The sequence below is a fragment of the Lissotriton vulgaris genome, chromosome 12 (genome assembly GCF_964263255.1).
Source record: "Lissotriton vulgaris chromosome 12, aLisVul1.2, whole genome shotgun sequence".
NCBI lineage: Eukaryota > Metazoa > Chordata > Amphibia > Caudata > Salamandridae > Lissotriton > Lissotriton vulgaris.
The window spans coordinates 509,112,883-509,132,386 of record NC_141700.1 but is presented as its reverse complement, the minus strand read 5'-3'; the positions used below and the strand labels follow the sequence as shown (position 1 = coordinate 509,132,386).

The 19,504-nt window shown below is 42.3% G+C and overlaps 1 protein-coding gene across 2 annotated transcripts in view; it reads right to left on the bottom strand.

The window, feature by feature from the left end:
• Positions 1-1,011: 1,011 nt before the first annotated feature.
• Positions 1,012-19,504, bottom strand: part of PDPR (pyruvate dehydrogenase phosphatase regulatory subunit) — an 811,642-nt gene continuing 793,149 nt past the window's right edge. For both annotated transcript variants that reach the window (XM_086945269.1, XM_086945270.1), the window contains exon 18: positions 1,012-4,541. In XM_086945269.1, coding sequence (XP_086801395.1) covers positions 4,137-4,541 — 405 coding nt within the window. In that variant the 3' untranslated portion in view covers positions 1,012-4,136. The remainder of the gene's footprint in view (positions 4,542-19,504) is intronic.

The window sequence follows — 19,504 nt, the reverse complement described above, 5'->3', positions numbered from 1 at the left end:
TGTTATTTTGGAAGAAACACACGGAAACCACATTTTTGTTTTCTCCATAAGCCATTTATGTAATCTCGGTTTACTCCTTTAATAATACACAGATGGTTACTTTTACAACGCACAGTTACTTTACCTATTCTCTATATCCATCCAGTTTGGCTATTTCCCTGGAGTATATCTTACTTGCAAGGATCCTCAACCCAAGTCATATGATGCACACTACTGCAAGCTTATATCCTCCCTGCATGAACCCTTGATGACCATTTCAGGTTTGTCTTGTTACAAGTTATATTGATATTAAATACCTGGACTCCCAGACACGCCCTATTTACCAGTATTTTATTTTATCTAGACAAAATACTTTATCATGTAAGAACCGTTTCTGGGGTCCTTAATACATCTCATCATGCATCTAATATTCTATTTACTATTATGTTAATGTTTTTGTCTACTCTTCATACTTTCGTGTGATTCCCACGTTGGCAACTTTACTTGCTCTTTCTTTGGGATAGACCAGCTTTTTAATTCTACTTATGTTCACTTGGTCTTGTTGGGAAAAATGTCCTACACAACAGTTTTATTCAGTGGCCACTATACCCTTTTTTCTCCTATCAACTGGATGTCACGGCACCCCATACACTTTCTTACTTACCTCTTCCACTTTCTTGTTATTCTGGAGTGTTTTGGTTCCTTGCTATATCTTTCTACCATACTTTATATTACATTTTATGTTCTCATGTGTATCATCCCTGTCTTGATTGAGATTTTATTTATACTTTCAGCCTTGACAATTTCCCATATCATGACAAAACATGTATTGGCTTTATGATGATACATGATTGTGGAGAACTGAATTCTCCACATCTTAATAAATCTATAAAACTGGACTTACTATCTACAAACCTTACATTATTGACTCTTTTGGACTTCCATTTGAGTGCTGTGACATCTTCATTTGTGAAGTATGAAATCTGCTCAGTTTTCTCTTCCAATTGATCACACACATGTAGAAGACAGATGCATGTTAAAATCTTTTTTTATTTCCAAATCAAAATTAACATCTGCACTTGGCAAAGTAAAATGATACAATTAAGCCTAGCATGATATAAATATAGTACAATAAGAGATATTTTGTTAAAAAAATATTACACTAATTTACAACTGTCAAGTGTGTTTCTCTTTTAAGGGGCCTGGGCTATCACAATGATACAGTCTACAAATACATTGTTAACAATGAAGAGGGATGAGGGGCAACCTCTACATAAAGTATGGAGGAAAGACTGAATTGTGCTGCTGCTTCCCGGTCTTCAATATAGAAGACGAACACACGTTTAAAATAAATGGCCTACTTAAGAAAAGCCCTATCAATCAAAAGAATTGCCACATACAGGTCTTTAAACACTCTATTATTCAGATTTGTAAGCATCATCTATGAAAACCACAGCTGTCAAAATAAGGACTTGAGTTTTTTTCAACCAGCTGATACAGTGTCATGAAATAGCAAAAACGACATGGTATACCAAAACTCCTCAGCTCTCTCAGATACGTGTGCAAGGTAGGTTCTGAATATTAGCTGCATTTAGAATCTCCCTGCAGCTGTGCTTCATGAAACGGACAATGTAAGGCACTAAAAGACATTACAGAACACTCTCAGTAAGAGCGTGGGGTGTCCTTTTAGTCTCTGGAGGCCTGGAAAATGTCTGCAAACTTTCCTGGAGAGGAGTGGGTTGGTTGGAGGACTGTGAAAATGGTTATGTAATATCAGGACATAATACCACAATTTGAACTGTGAGTGCATTTCTCTCTAACAAAAGATACATGATCAGTGGGCTGAGTTAGAAGCCTCAGTATTTACACAGGGCCTAGGTCTCCTAAGTTCAGCACCTCATTTGTTGGAGCTTTGAAAAAGATTTTCATGTCCTGCTTGAAACCATGTTTCTGTAACATAGCCTATTTGTTTAACAGGCTTACAAAACAGAAGGTTTAAGATCTCTTTCAAAGTCGCTTATAGGAATCCCATGTTATCTGTGCACATAAGTAGAACAACCAAACACAACTGTCAGGTGTTTGGGTGAACTATTTTCAGATCTGACCTTAACCTTAAAAGAAGTGTTCTGCCTAGGGTGATGTACGAGCTTGAAAAACAGGGAAATCATTGGCTAGAAGCAGTCTGGTTTTACAGTCCTGTGACCTTCCTGAAGACTCAATCTCAAATGGGTAAGTGTTCTCAAATGATTAACATTGCACTCTTGAAGCTTCAATTACATTGCAATATTGCTTACATAGATTATTGGTGAGGTATTGTGCACCAAGCAGAAGGCACCTCCAGAAATATTTCTATTACTGAATTTGTCCATACACTAAACATCAAACGCAAAAAAAATATAGCTACATGGAATTTGGTAATTTTGAGTAAAATGAAAGTTAGCAACCTAGGTGATAGAGTAATGAGTTCAAGAGATAACCCACATTCCAGTGAACTGATTATAATATAAAAGATGCATCTGTCCCTTTGTTTATATATAGTATGCTGTGGAGAATGAAGCCCTTATCACTGTGATAAATCAGAACAGATTTCTAAACAAGTGCTTTGCTGAAAAAGATGAAAGATGTGACTAGCCAGGGAGAACTCTTCTCATGAATAGACATGGGTTTTACCACACTTCCCATACGTAGAGGCTTGGAGGTAGCCTCTCCAGATGAAGACCAGCATGTAATGGTCATAAATACTTAACAAAGAGACAAATCTCTCCAAATGTAAAGAATTATATAGACAATGAGAATACACTACCCTTTCCTTAGAAAAAACTGTCACACACAGAAATTTCAAGGAGAAAATATTTACAGCAACAAAACTACTCAGCCAGGCACCACAAAGTAAACCAGGCAGAGACAACTAAGCATGAAGCAAGGAAAGCCTGACTTGAGTTTAAACTACAGTAAATGCACACAATTTTGTGTGCCTTGGGAGAAAAGTGGCAAACACACAGTACCACTGCTATCACACAGTCAAAGTGAAAATAACTGGACAAAATGAAAATGTATAACGACGGGGCCTTCTGACCATATTCCCCCACAATTCTTTCCTAAATCTCCATGGATGTCCCGGACCAACACATCCTTGCCTAAACATAGGACCAAGAGGTATTTTTGTATTTTATTCTATGACCATGGTCTTACTTGCCAACTATGAGAAGCAACAAGATAACAGCCTCCAAATGCATTGGGTTTAGGAGTGTGTAAGAATAGAACCTATCTAAAGCAATACAATAAAAGGAATAGAGATAAAACCACATTTGCCCAACAACAAAGGAAGCGTCTCGGAGGCAGCTGTTTTGACCATCTTGCGGCTGGCTTCTGGAACTCTTCCCCTTCATCTGAAACTGAATGACAACATCCTCAGTTTTAGACACTCCCTGAAAACCTGGCTCTTTTCTCAGGCGCATTGCTGAGCTGTTTATTCTCTACTGTGACCTATGCGCTTCGTTCCTTCCTACAGCGCCATGAAGCCCCCGGGGGTACGAGCGCTTACAAATACATATTAACATTAACATTAACAATTAGTCAGGACATCACTGAAAGGAAAACTGCATTCATCCAGTTTCAAAAGTCTGGGTAGCAGTTAAGAATTCGGAATTTTACTCTTCATTTGTCTCTAGGTAGTACCTGGAGGCTACAGGGGTTGGAAGGAGGACAGCTGAATGATACTCAAACTTTGGTATTTACACAGATCTCTATGAAAACTGTAATCATGGACCATGAAATGCCCTTCCATACAAATGGTAGATTAACCTTTGCCCATATTGAACTATTTGATGGAGTGCGATGTAGAACGTGTGTTGCTAACACCTTTTTCAACAGATGCTAGGGAATACTGTTGCTAACCATGGAGGGATCTCATACATAGCCAAGTAACAAATGTGGTATTTCATGCTCCAATGGGAAACATCCAGATAGGCGGCAAGCAGAAAAAGCCAATAAAGAAGAGGTCCAAAAATGTCGCTGATGGAGATGTTGATACGTTTTCACTTAATATTTCCATGATATCAAAGGTTACACGCATACAGGTTTGAAGTAAAGAGTTGTCAATATACATTTCAGGAGGGAGTGCAGCATCAACTTCTTTCTTTCTGCTGACATTGGTGCTACTTTCCTGGGAAGCTGAGTTCTAAGTCATCATCCTTCCTCCGCCGTTGTGCGAAGAGCGAGCTGAACGGGTAGAGTTTAGCCTTTGCCTTGTAGCGCTGCCCAGCAATGTCTATTTCATACTCTCCACGATTTATGAAGTCTGGTGTTACTACCTGGGGCTCACCAGTCTCTTCATCTGTGTGGTGCACAAAGCCCAGGCAGACGTGACGCTCCAAAGTATAGCTATAGGCGCTGCTGGTGGTCTTTCCAACATGGTGCCCATTACGGTAGATGGGCTCACCCCACCAAGGCCACAAATCCAGATCAGCATCATGGTCCTCCAGGATGAACATGATGAATCGTTTATAAACGCCATTCTGGCGCTGCTGCAGCAGTGCATCACGGCCAATGAAATCCATGCCCTATGAGAAAAAAAAGCCTTGTGGTTAAATTTAGTCATAATTAAATTACAGCACTTGTAAATGTAGACATTTATTTGCCGGTCACTGCTGAGAAGATATCTTTCATCTCCATTTCATCTATCCCTCTACCCATGTTCAGGACGTCTTAAAATGATAGCGGTCAAAAGTTACATTACTTGTACAGGACAACAAAAGCAATGTGTAACACCAAAACATAAACAGAAGAATTTCTGCTTGAAAATGAGGAAGGCTTTGATGACTGAACTGCATTTGAATACTAAAAAAAACTATGCTCAAATATAACTGGACTTCAAATACCACAGTGCATTTGGCATCGATCGCTCAGCTGCAATTAACTTTCACATGGCAGTTAATACGTTACGAGTATAGGACCTCTTCCTCCTCACAGTAGAGCACTTTCACTATATGTACAGACATACACAAATGTATATCCCTAATGCCTTTGCCTGTGTTGTGGATGCAAGCCTTTGCGGACCGGTGCACCTGCTGTGTTTATATTTATGAGTTCTTCCTGTTGAGGTTGAATTTCTATGAAATTCACATCAGACCAGACTGGAACCTCATATTTTCCCAGATGAGAGCCCAGTTTTGCCGAACACGTCTACCCAACTGGAGTACTAACATCCGGTTAATTAGTAAGTGCTACCTCATTGGGTAAATGTCTCATGCATATTCTTAACTACAACTGCGTAAATGACCATGGGGTAATGTCTCCAGTGACCTTGTGTGCATATAATTTCGATAATGTGATTGTTCCTCAAACATCTTCATCCATAAATCAATGATAACGTGCATCCTCATCAAGAGAAGATGACGAGACTACAAAGAGGTGAATCTCCACCAAACAGAGGTGCTTCGTCTTGACTAAATTAAGTAAGTGATTCTTTATTTGGTGGAGATGTCCTCGTATTCCTCTGCATCAATAACATATCACAAAAATCGTCTAGAAACGCGCTTGGGGGCCTTTTGTTAAGCTGTCCATCAATGTGGGAAAAAACGGGAATACCTATGCATATTACTAAATAAAATGGGGAGGGTGGCTGCGTGGCCCCCTACTTGGCCATTTTCGGCCACGGGGACCCCATCTCCGGGACTAGGCCGCAATTCAAAGGGGAAGGGGGATGAGCTGATTTCGGCCAGGGGACCCCATCACCTGGAGCCCGGCCTTGTTAGGCTGGGTGCCCTGGAGCTTACCCAGGGCACTCAGCTGCATCTTTGACGACAGTGGGTGGAGCCTGAATGCCCCTGCGGTCTCTGCCGGCTCCCCGCCTCCAGCGGGAGCCAGCACTGCTGTTGAGTTAGTGTTTGTTCTGACTTGGCAGGAGATGTCAAAGCCCCCACCATGGCAGAGCCAACAGCTAGGTCTTCGGGCTTGGCACTCCGGGACATAGGGAGCCAGCCCTGTGGAGAGGCAGCCCCTGGGTCATAACTGGCTCCGGGAGGGGAGGGGGTCTATGTGGCCCACTCCCTCTGTGATCATGGGCTGGCACCAGGGAACACCACGGGCCATATATGGCCCGGGAGGGGGGCGCGAGGCCACCCTCCCAGTATTATATATTTCATAGGCCCTGGAAAGGTTGTTGTCCCCAGAGCCCAGGGGGTTACCAGCAGCTCCCCTTTAACTGGTCAATGTATTACCCTGAGGAAGTGGCGGTCCCCAGAACTCAAAAAGCCTTGGGTCTGGCTTGTGCCTCCTCCTCTTTTTTTTTAAATGCCCCCAGGACCTGGCCCACATGGGGGCTCCTATCAAAATAAGCGCAGGGGCCGCACTTGGTTTTTGTTCCCCAATTTTTGCCGGGGTCACAGATCGGTAGAGATTTTTGGCAAAAAATTTACAAAATAAATCTTGGGCCACGGGTAGGGGCTCAGGCTATTTTTCTGCACAAGAAAGTGGCAGGAAAAGCAGCCAGGTCTGACTTCTGATGCAGACACCCTCTCTATGGATCTTTTAGTCAGAAGGGCCTTCAGTTCCCGGTGTAATCAGAGAGATGGTTCTCAGTCGCACGTCTCAAAAGTGTTGGAAGGTGCAGTGGAGTGGAAAGAAACAAAAGACATAGCCCTGTCAGACAATTTAAAGGACCCACTTGTCTGACGTGATTGTTTGCCACCCTGAGAGAAGCCTCAGACAAGCTGTCTGTCTGTCTGAAAGGGCCCACTAAAGAGGTTTTGCAGCAGTGGCAGTTGGAGAGGCTGGGATTGGGCTGCTCGCTGTCCCAGCTGCCCATCCTATCTGTGGGGGCTACAACCACTGCCAGGCCATGAACAGGTATTTAATGGTGGTATTACAAGTCCCTTATCATAGAGATTGAGGGGGCTAAATTGCTAGTGGAACTTATGGGTTGGGGCACACAGACCCAAGGAGCAAGTGTTTGCCTGCTTTCTTTAAAGCGCTTGAGGACTAGGGCTGATTTTTTGCTGAATATGCAAAAGTAAATCGAAGAGTGTGTCCATTGGAAGGACCGGACAACCCTGGAGAGGCCCAAAGATCTCATACAGGCATGTCTTCTCCAGTAGCAGGTCCAGGTGAAGGGCCAGTCTCTGGGGATATATCCGGCCCACTGGCATCTTGTAGCTCATCATACCAGTCATCCTTAGTGTACGTTTGAGCAAACTCATCCCCACTACTATAGCGATCATTGTCAGAGTGAGTGTGGGAAAGATTTTGAATAATCTGGGCGCTTCCTTGAGGTAAGGGCAAGGTGTCAGTGTCCGATGGGATGCTGGAAGGCTGGGGTCGAGAGAGAGAGAAGGGCCTGGCGTCAACTGAAGTCGAAGCGGAGTCAGCTCTGAGTCAGAAAATACTATAGCTAATACTTCATTGTCAGTGGCATTGATGTTTCAAATTCTGATGTAGGTTGTGGCACCAGGAGTGACATCAGCACCAAAGCCGGTGCGGCAGCCAAAATGGTTCCAGCAGTTCCAAATGGCATGGAGAGGGCACCAGCCAGCCGAGCCCCCACTGGAGGGTCTTGGGTTCCTTTTGACCCGAAGGAGTACCAGAGGGAGCAAGCAGCATGCCAAAAAGTCACAGCATAACATCATTGAATTCTCGAATTTGAGTGGGTGTCACCGATGGACCTGAAACCTGGTTTACCCCAGAATGAGATTTGGAAATAACTATGAAGGCAACTGACCAGCATGTGGACACCCTCGTGCCTTCGCAAAGCTTAAGAGTAGCGGGTAGGCAACAAGTCCTGCTTGGACTTCTTGTGCTTCTTTTTTAATTAATCAGATGACTGACTGTGAAGAAGATCTACCAAGGGAACAGGATCTGGAACTTTCATTTGACTTGTCACAGCATATAGTTGTCGGATGTTTGCCTACATACAGCTTCGCCTCACGGACTTGGCTGACTTTCAGATTCATCAAGACGCAGTCGCTACATGACTGGAAGTTGTAGTCCGACCACAAGCATTAAAGACATATCTGGGTGGGATCTGTCAAAGAGATTTGCAGGTGACAATCCCTACAAGGTTTGAACCCGTGATTTTAGGGGGCGACATTGTCCATTTCACAGTCGATATCTCAAGTACAATTAGAAGAAGTTTGTAGAATTTTTGCCTCATGAGAGACGAGAGATAGCTCCAGATCCATATTTGGTGGCGTGGAAAGAAAGGAACAGATGTCAAAACATTTGGGTGGTGCTTATATGCGGCTCAGCATGTTAGTTCGGAGTGGAATGAAGTAGGTGTGGAGCTGTATGAGGCCATCTACTAGCATGCAAGTACCTGTTTGAAAGTTTATGGATCCGGTCCGACACCTGGAAGAATATTCAAATGGTTAAGAATGTCTGGTTAGAAATACCTATTAGAAAATATCTAAATTGCCAACCACAATGCCAATGGTGCCAAACTCCATCTGATCATCAATGTACCTCACTGCGAGTTTTGAAAGCATACAAAGTTGGAAATTGTAATAGAAAGTTCCAGTACGCATTTAAAACACTTACTCTCCTCCGCCTGTAGCACATCTGTGTTGACATAACCACAAATACCAGCACAATACATAATAGATGAGACACACCTAGATCCATACATCTTTAACACAGAGGGCATATGAACAACACCATTATCAACAGCAAAGCTAAAAATTGTCTTACCCAATGACTTTGCCCATGAAGAAGATCTGCTGTGGGAACGGGATTGGGAAATTCCCTTCGAATGGTCGCGGAGTGGAGTCTTCTAGTGTTTGGCAACATAAAGATTTGCCTCTCGATGCCAGATGACCCTCAGATTCATGGTCCGACCACAAGCACCCAGGGCCTGAATGGGAACCAAAACGGGCCCTGGCAAAGTGCTCAGCCGGCCCCCGGCCAGTGCGGCCCTGCAAGCACCAAAGACAAATCTGGTGGCCGATCTGTCACAGACATTTGCTTGCAACAGTCCATACAAGTTTAAACCCTGTGCTTGGGGGAGGGAGGGGGTGCATTGCCCCTTGTACACTAAAATTCTCAAGTAAATTTAGATGCAGTCTGAAGAATTGTTGACTTGTGAGAAACAAGGGTTAGCTCTGGATCTGCGTCGGACGGTGTGGCAAGAAAGTTACTGATGTCCTGGCGCTTATATCCGGCACCGCACTCAAATTCTGGAGTGTAACAGGATCGGCCCAGTGCTGCACAATGTCACCTACCACCATGCAAGGGTATTGCTTGAAAATTTCTGGATCCAGTCTGACACCTGGGAGCTTATTCAAAAGGCTAGTAATCGGAGGTTAGAATCATCAGAAAATATCTAACCGCCAACCAAAATGCCAACGGTGTCAACTTAATCTGGTCAAATGTACCTCACTGCGAGTTCTTTATCACGTACAAAGTTGGAAGTTGTAATAGGAAGACTCAGTACGCATTTGAGAAACGTATTCTCCTCGAACTACAGCCCCTTTGTAGTGATGTAACCCCAAATACCAGGACCATACATAAAGATATATAGTTCTTAAGTGAGTCTTATCTGTTAACAAAGATGGCAAATGAACAAAAGCAAGGCTAAAAATGGCCTCATTAGTGTGTCCCTATCATAAGAACAGAATGTCTGAGTGACAAACACTGCAAGCAATAACACATTTTGGAGCTCTTTTACATGCCTTTATAGGGTAAGGCATGACCACCAGAAAAATAAGCCCTGGAGTATGACATTCACATATGAGTAGAAGATTGGGTTTGTATCCTCAAAAGCAGTCCCTATAAAGTATGACAAATTAAATTAAGTGTACATGATGTTATTCGGAATCACATAATAGTTGAGGCAACCCCATCTCCCAAAGGGAAAGTTGTGTGACCAATTAATACATTCTGGTACTAGCTATGGTATAGTGTTCAATGGTATTTTAAATCGCTCCAATCACTGTGCAGTAAATTTGATAGAACAAATAAAATGTTGCTTACCTGCAATCCTAGTTCTCTCTTGATATATATTTATATTTCATTTACACTCAAATATATGCAGCCTATAAAAGGCTCAGAAGATCAGATCTCATTTTATTTTCATTTAAAAAAAGCCAATTATTATCACCTGTGATTTTTTTAAAGGCTTGCAGCATTTATTTTCAGCAAAGTCCTTTGTGTTGCCACAGGAAGATCTGAATTTAGCCCTCATGTTTTTTCAATGGGCACCCCTCCTGAACCATTGCACAGTTGTCTATTGAGTCTTTTGACGTTGAAAGAGGTATTTCTCATCACCATAACATTGGCTAGACATGTGAGCGTGGTGCAGTTTTTCCGTTAATTCACATTATAAAACATTCTTCCTGAATATGATGGTGTTGCGGACCCGAGCTCCTTTTTTGCCAAAAGCATGAACTCCTTTTCATGTCGGCCAGGTAATCACCCTCCCGGCATTCTTTGCTCCACCTCCTCCCTCAACGGAAGAGGAGAGACTCCATTGCTTACATGAGTTCTCCAAGATCTTGTATAGATCGCAACAAGGAACAATTGGTAGATGATCAGTTCTTTATGGGGTACATCAAAGCAATACAGTGCATCTGCATATGTAGTGTTCTCTGCGTAAAGATCTGCTGCCCTGGCTAAGAAGAAGCCTCCTGAAGGCTTACAGGTTCTTCCACTGGTGCTAAGGCTGCGGCCACTGCACTGGAGATGTGTCTGGCGGCCAGGTGGGCATTGGTACATAAGTTCATGAAGCACTAATGCTGCGATGGTCAGGTTCGACAACAGAGGCATTTTGTCTACTCGGCCCTGTAGGTATTTTTGGTCAGAGACAGTTCACAGACATTCCACTTGGGGAGTAGTCCTACAATATCTATTCACAAGATGAGAAATCTGTGGTTAGAACTTTCCATCAGAAGAACAAGCTTATTACCTTCGGTAACATTCTTTCTGGTACATACTCCATCTAACCGCAGATTTCTTACCGGCTCACCTGCCTCCACATTCTGTGAACTGGACTCTTTTCATCTAGAGATCTGCACACTTGTTGTGCCAATCTGCTGCTGGGCTATGCATTCGAGGGTACTGATGTAAGCATGCATGGGTGGTGCTTATTTGAAACTACATTTGTTACTTCCAAAGCAGAATGATACTAGAGCAGAGCTGCATGATGCCACCTACTGGCAAACAGGCAAACTGCTACAACAGTTCTGGATCTAGTCTGATGCCTGGGGAATATTCATAAATTGAGGCATCTGTTGGTAGATAGAGTACGCACCAGAAGAATTGTTACCGAAGGCAAGTAACATGTTCATCAGAACTTACTCACAGATTTTTCTACTCCCCCAATTTCAAAATATTAGGATTGTTTACCATAGAAGACTTGGATCAGCTTTAGAACAGTACGATTAATTAAGTCCGTCTAAGAAGCTAAAAGTAGTAATGCAATTGGCTCTTTGCTGGTCACTAAAGTCCCACATTAGGATGGAATAACTGGGGAATTTCGGAAGTAGCATAAAGTGCTCTTCATCACACAAATTTCAAATTTAAATTTACTAAAAATCATAAAATGTTAAAACCACATGAATTAAATATACATACACAACTTTAAAAAGGAGCGAAAAGGGGACTTTAGTTGGTGCAACAGCAATGCAGTAATCTAGCGAGGAGAGTGGATACATAAAAAGAAATAAAAAAATTGTCCGAATATGCATTTGTCTTTCAAATCGGACTCATTAAGTAACATGACAGTCACAAAGTGGTTTTAAGGAAGTAAAAAAAAAAAAAGGGACAAGTGAGTATAACAGCTGGGTTTCAAAAATGCTGAACACGGTGTCCATACAGGCCTAGCTGAAGGGTGCCGGCGGCCGCTTGAGTTTTTAATGCAGAGACATAGTTGGGTCAACCAGCGTAAGAATTGGTGCCTTTTCTTTCCCCAGCATTTTCGCAGCTCTGGCAACGAATTTGGTGAATCGGATGTTCAGCTTTATATTTTCTTGATTCATGGCTGCCATTATGGCCTGGCAACATGTGCGGGCGCCTAGATTGATCCACTCCGCTCTCAGTAAGATCCTTCTATCATGTAGCAGAGCTGGGCATGCGCAGGGTATGTGCTTCAAACTTTCAGTGTGGTAACCGCATTCCCTGCAATCAATTTTGTGACTAAGGCGCCGCCATTGTGGTGAATACTTTACAAAGGGCCATTCGCCTAGTCTTAAGGCCATAAATTTGACCTTCCAGAAAAGTGAATAGGTACTTGATAAGTAAGATGAGTCAACCCCCGGTTTGTAATTGGAGATGACTGCCCAAGCGTGCTTCCTTCTTGCTAATTTTGCTCTGTCGGAGTGGATTCGCTTCGCTTCGCTTGATTACACTCTTCAATGTTTGTTGTGGTGGATTTGTTCCCCAATATTCCGAGACTCCGAGGAGCTGAAGGGATTGGTCCAAGTGGTGCCGATGTTTTTGGCTGGATGCGCTGGTCGATATTTGGTGCCAGAGTTTGATCTCAAGACTGTTAAACCGAGAGTTGCACAGTCTATTGCAGAACTTGATAAAAGAGCCAGCCTTGACACCTTTGTTATCTAGCAGGCCAAGTTCTAGTCAGTCTGACTTGTGCAGGGGATGAGGACCTAGGCAAACGCCATGCTCGCTTAAAGATCCTGGTTGTTCATTTATTTAGTAAGATGTTTGTTGAGCCCATCATAATCTTGTTGCCATATGATAGGGAGTTTGTAATCTTGGCCTTCATTACCGTAAGCAGAGGAGTTAGGCTTGGTCCTAGTAGAGGTTTAGAAAGTTTTACCAACGCGACCTCCAGTGACAGTGCCTTAGCCTTGAGGGCATCTTTTTGTCTGGCAAAAGTAGCTCTTGAATCAAGGAAAATTCCCAAGTATTTGTAATGTGGCACTGTCTCAATGCTTTTGTTGTTGAAAAACCAACTGTTTTTCTGCTGCTTCGGTTTGCTGAAATGAATTATTTTTGTTTTGATAGGTTTAATTCCAGGGCGTTTTCAAGTGTGTAAGGAAGAAGTTCATCAAGGAGCCTCTGCAAACCATCCTTGGTGTGACTCTGTAGCACAAGGTTGTCGGCCTATAGCAGGTTGCAGATTCGGGTCCCTTCTAGTTGGGGTGGATGAGAGTTGACCTTATCAAGTATGGGGGATAGGTCAGAAATAAACAAGTTAAAAAGAAGGGGTGCCAAGACGCAGCCTTGTTTGACGCCGCTTCTTGTTTGGATCTTCTTTGAGACGTGGGAACCGTCGCCAAACTTTATCCTTATCCACGTCTGTGTGTGGAGTTGAATAATGGCTTGTAAGAGGGCTGAGGGTATACCCCAGTGGACCAATTTTTGCCTTAGACGGCCGCGTGGCACATGATCAAAAGCCGCCTTAAAATTAACAAAGCAGCAGTGTAGTTGCATGCAGCGGACGTTGGCCTTGTCCATCAGTATGGATAATGCAAATAGGTTACTGGTTGTGCCAGACTTGACTACAAAGCCGGTCTGGTTGAAGGGAAGACCCTGTGTTGATTCAACCCAGGATGTTAGTTCTTCCAATAGAATGCTGGCATAGTATTTGGATTCAATGTCGAGGAGAGCGGTCATTCTACAATTTTTTGGGTTGTCTCTTTTGCCACTTTTATAGTTGGGATGAATGATAGCGCCTTTCCATGAATCCGGGATGTAGTTGTTCAGCCTGCAGTGTGAGAACAGTGGTGCAAGCAGACCTGACCACACCGTTTCGTCTGATTTGAACAAAGCCTGAGGTAATCCGTTGGGACAGGTGCTCCATCTGATTTACCCTTCCTAATAATCCGGGCAATGATGTTTATTAGAATTTCGTGTGTCATCTGTGTCCCTTGGATGGAATCATTTCGTAGCTCCTCGAATATGGGTATGTCCGAGACGCCTTCAACCTTAGTAGTAGGCCCCGTGTTTCCTGTGGAATGGTCATCGTGGATAGTGGCCGGGATTTGAGTGTCAAAAGAGGGCTAGGGGGCTGTTGCCCACTTGAGTTTTCTCTGAAGTGATTGAAAAGAAAGTTAGTCTAATCATCAGCACTTATGTTTGCAGTGATATGTTCTCTGCCTCCTAAAGGGCCTCTCTTCACAAGGGCCGAAAATATCTTTGTGTTCGACTTTTTGCTGGCATGAACTAACTTGAACCAAAGCTGGTCTGACGCTGATTGTTTGTCTCTATGTACAGATGCCATAAAGGCTTTTTGGGCTTGCTTATAGTGATTGAATAAAATTACGTTTCCCAGGCTTTTTCTGGTCAGGCGCAAAGCAGTGTTTTAGTTGTTTTAACGTTTTTGTTGCAGGAGAAATCAGAGGTTGAGGAGGATCTGGCCGGGAAGGGGGATTGACCGGAAATTCATTTAATAAACTGTTCACAAGCTTTTCTTATCCTTTGATAATAGACGCGTCTTTTTCACCTTGTGAACGTAGAAGATGACAGCATTTCTCCATGACAGTGGGGACGATGCTTGACGACCATTTCATTTGTCTTCGATTCTCAGTGTAACTGCCTGATATCGTGCAAGCAAGTGCTTGATGGTGAGCGATATCGGAGGATAATATTATTTTGGGTCGATGATCACTTTCTCCCAGTGGTGCTATATATTGGCACTCGATTAGGGTGCACATTTCGCGGTTGGCCAGTGTGAAATCCAGAAATGAGGAGTTTGTCCGTTGGTTCTTGTCTAGGCCGGGGGCGTATCTTTGATTGAGCGACCATTTATTACTATGTAGCCTACTCTGCTAAGTTGGAGAACTGCGTATTCGCCCAATTTAGACTGTCTTGAGTCCAAGCGGTAGTGTTTGCGTGGAAAGATGTGAGGAGACCGCTGGAAGAGTGATTCCTAGGTCTTCAAACTGGTTGTAGAAAAGGTTAGTGTTGAAATTTCCGGAGACATAGTATAATGTTCTCAGACCTAACCCTTTCATTTAAGAAAGGAAAACGAATTACTTTTTTAAACTAGCAAAGGGCTCTTTGAGTGGCCAATGATATCGAATTCTAAGGTTCTTAGACTTTAAATAAAAAAAATATTTAGGCAGAGTCTTGCATTGTGCCTGACACAAAGTATGCAGGAGCTGACAAATGTTAGTCAAACTTTTTTTTTATTCCTTATACACTCCTTCCCACCGATGTAATCCACAGCTTCCCTGTAATAGGGAAGCTGTGGATCACGTCAATGGAATTAAGACACTCTGGAGGTGAAAATCATGGAACCCGAGAAAGCCTTTGACTTGATAAATAGGGCTGTATTGGAGAAAAAATTAGAGAATATGAATATCCCTATCTAGTTCACCATTCACCTGGTCAGTAGCAACATTGGGCCAGGGATAGACTGTGGATTACATTTTTTATGGCATTCCAGTGGGAGTTTAATACGCTCTTGGGTAGGGAAGCCCTCTTTCTCTTCTTTTTGCTTTATTAACAGAACCCCTTAAAACAATTCAACTTCAAAAATGATTTAATTAAAGCTAGTCCTTGTGTACTGCTGGCCTGGCAAAAAAAATCTAGGTCTATGCAGACAACGAAAGCTCTATTTCCGACACCTGAGATGCAAAAATCTTTCTATGATCTTGCAGATAATTGATAAATATTCCTCTTTATCATCTTACAAAGTAAAGATAAAATAGAAGGAATCCTTACTAATGCGTTTAAATGAGATTTAGGTCATGAGATGCAGAAGAAGGTGACTACCATTCCAGTGAGAAATTTGGAAAATCAAATCAGTGTTCAGACAGAACACGTGTATAGACTTAATTGTAAGCAACTGGTCACCAAGACAGGACAAGACTAAGAAATGTAAACATATTTCCCTATAATTGGTAGACAGGATTAACCTAGCGATAATGTTAGAAAAAGGTTAGGGCTACTTTGGATAACAGGTGCTGGGGCCTACTGGATATTGAATGATATCTGCCTGCCACACCATGCTTTATCTAAATATTAATTATTTCCCAGAAATCCCCCTTTTCACTGAAATTCTGAATAAGTTGAGTAAATATGAGGTCCCTTCTATGGGCAAACCTTCTTAAAATAATAAGTAAATCTAGAAGTGTGAGATCCACCTTAATTGGCTTGAGCATTTGGAAATGTGGAGAAGAGGGGCTGCATTGCTTTATGGGAGAATCTATCTGTACCAGAGGATTTTAGGAGAAAGGTAGCTGAATAAAAACAAGCATTGGTAGCACCAATAGATCTCTCCTGCGGGAGAACTTTTGTTTTTGGTAATGTGTTTTAGCCATGTTGTACACAAGAGTGGCTGCTGTTCAGCATGCTTAAAAGTTAGTGAGATGGGGTGCAATGGTGTAGGCAGGAGTGGGGTACATTATAGTGGAGTGGGGTACAGTGGAGTGAAGAGATTGGGGGAGACTGGAGTGGGATGGATTGGAGGGGACTGGAGTGGAGTGAGGTATATTGGAGTGGGGTAGATGGTAGTTAAGTGGGGTAGTTTGGTGTAGAGAGGGTTAAATTGGAGTAGAGTGGAGTAGACTGAACTATTAAGAAGTGGATTAGGGTAGCTTGGAGTGGGGTAGATTGGGGTAAAGTGGGCTTGATTGGAATGAAGTGGCTGGTGCTTTAATAAGGTCCAGTTGGCGCTGTATAAAACGGCAAAATAGAAAATAAAGCTATTCCGTCCTTTTGAAGTACTTTGAGTATTGCTGTGACAACCTCTGCTAAGGGCAAGTGGTAAGGTTTTTAGGTTTCCCCTGCAACTGTGCCTTTTTCGGAACACATATACTATAGACAAACAATTTTCTCATTTATCCTTACAGACACTAGGGTCATGATTTGAATGGTGCAGCAGGTACAGCGACACAGGGGCCAAAAGATCTGGCACTGAACACTGATTATTGTTACCTTTTACTACTGAAGAAGCAGTCACAAGTGCAGTTACGTTGAAGGAACTAGGGTCATGATTTGAATGGTGCAGCAGGTGCAGTGGCAGAGGGGCCAAAGGGTCTAGGAACCCCACTGAATACCGTTATATTGTGATATTGGAATCACAGGTAGTGTTTGGCAAAGGAGGCTCGTGCGCATTTGAATTCTTAACTGCATATAGTTTATGTCCTTTAAAAATGGGCAACTAACGGTTGCATGGATAAAGTTAGCAAGATCTGGTATTTTTGTAAAAAAGCAAATCTAACTGTACTAATAGGATTAACCTCGCACTGTGCTATGCCACGGCTCCGCCACCCATCGGAGAATAATGATAACAAAAGAAATGCACCTGCTATGCACGTGCTTTGGGTATTTTAGAAGGTCTCTGAAAGGGCTGAGAATTAGGCTTGTTGCAAAAATGGAGTTGAGTGTCGGTAATTGGAAAAACAAACTTTGCATGTAGCCAAAGCAGACAAATCGAAAAGCAATCATTGTTTAAACACGTCCTGAAACACCGAAGCAAGCTTTGTTTGCAGTACCAAAAAGCCTTAATGCGCTGTCTGTATAAACAAAGGTAACTACAATGCCTACTTTAGGTAAAACATGAATGTCCCCAAGGCAGACAAATCAAAAAGCAATCACTGTTTAAACATGTCCTGATACAACATACTCAGAAGCATCCTTTGTAGTAGCAAAAAGCAGTCACACGCTGCCTGGTAAACAAAGCTAACTACGAACCGTAATTTTGAGAAAACGTGCATGTCATGTACACAGAGCAGACAAATTGAAAAGTGATCGATGTTTAAACACATCCCCATACACCATATGCCGAAGCAAGCTTTGTTTGTATTGTAAAGAATCCGTCACAAAACAAAGGTATCTGCGATGCTTTCACGGACACTTGCGGTTGTAAAATAGAAATGCCTGCCATTCCATGTGTGAGGAAAAACAAGGTGTGCATTCTATCGCTTTATGAGATACTGCCATTCCATGTGTAACACAAAGCCATTAGGCAGTTAGCCAACCAATTGTGTGTGTTTTTCGGTACCGTTGTAGGGTATACTTGTGAGAAGATCTGGCAAAGTTAAGTAAAATAAAGGCAGAGAAACTAAATTTCATCTCTCTTAAATTAACTGAAGGATGAAAGATGAAAACAGTGCGGTGACTGCATAGAGGTGAACATCTCCCCCTTTACAACTGCAACAAATTTGTCTAGAAGGCGCAGATTACATTTCCCAAAACACAGTCTTATGATATTGCAATTTGTGAAGAGGGGTGGAGCAGGAAGTTGAAGAAGACCGCTGTGTGGCAGCAAGCCTTTTGTCTACTTTAAGCACACTTTACGATTAAGTGCTCACACCTCTGTATTCATGTTGTGGGTGCTACAGTGTGGAGTCAGCCCTGCTGTGACGAGGCTGAGTAATCAAAGACCGTGTCTGGTTAGCAGGCTGGTTTCCCATATGGACCCGTAATTAGGTAAAAAGTGGAAAAGAAGGAATGCAACCAAGATCGTCATTCCTGTAGTAAACTCCATGTGTTTCAGATATACAAAACATTTGTTTTAGTTGGCATAACATCTAACCTACCTTTAAGCATGGTATTTAAAAAAATAATCAAAAGTAACTGGTCATATAATAGATTTGCTTGCTATTCAACCAAGAACGTAATTACAAAATTTTGCGGTTACAGTTTATTTTATCTTGCTAAGTAATATAGGGTTTACCTTAAACAAACATTTCAATCTATTCCATAATAATTTGTTCTTTTCAAATGTTATATGATCATTTCTCTTTAGACAAATTAAAGCTGTCTCTAAAAACATTCCTGAAAACAAACTGCAGAAGGGATTGGGTCCTCCTTTGACGAAGACAGTTGTGGTTTCACAAACCCCTCTGCTCTAGGAGGCTAAAACCAAAAATTAAATAAGCAAAATATAATTAAGGGTATTACAGTAGATGGTTTTAGGCACACTTTTCGCTGCGCTGCAAGTAAATGTTCCCCTTATGTGCAAGGTGGCCTCACACGGTGCTATCTGTTGTCTCCGGCAGCCTTCGGAAACTAATAAACAGAGGAAATGCAACTGTTTAATGGCGCTTGATTTTTTTCAGAAGGTTGCATGGATAAAGTTGCGTAGATCGGATATTTTTGTTTAAAATCATATCTGACTGTACAAATAAAATTGACCTCACACTGTGCTACTCCACGGCTCCACCACCCCATTGAAGAATAATGATAAAGGAAATGCAGCTGCTTTGCATGCACATTGGGTCTTTCATAAATTAGCTGAAGGGGCTGAGAATTATGCTTGTGTGCATAAATGGAGTTTAGCCTCGGTACCTGGAAAAAAATCTTGCATGTAGCCAAAACAGATGAATTGAAAAGCAATCATTATTTTAACAAGTCCCACTAAGAGAGGCTCTTTAATTGTAAATCCTATCTCTTAGGGGAAAGAATGAAAAGGTCGGAGCTGCCGACTTGGGAGCTACAGAACCAGGTTTGAGTTTAGAGTTGGTTCAACATCCTCTGATTCTGAGCAAATAACTAAATCTCCCTGCCTTCAAAGCAAAAGTAAATAAACCTTTACACAAAAGTTTACCAACCACAGAGTAGGCTTGCAGTTACAAAACTAAACTCAAATTACATGAAGTTTGAAAGCATTACCAATAAAATAGTA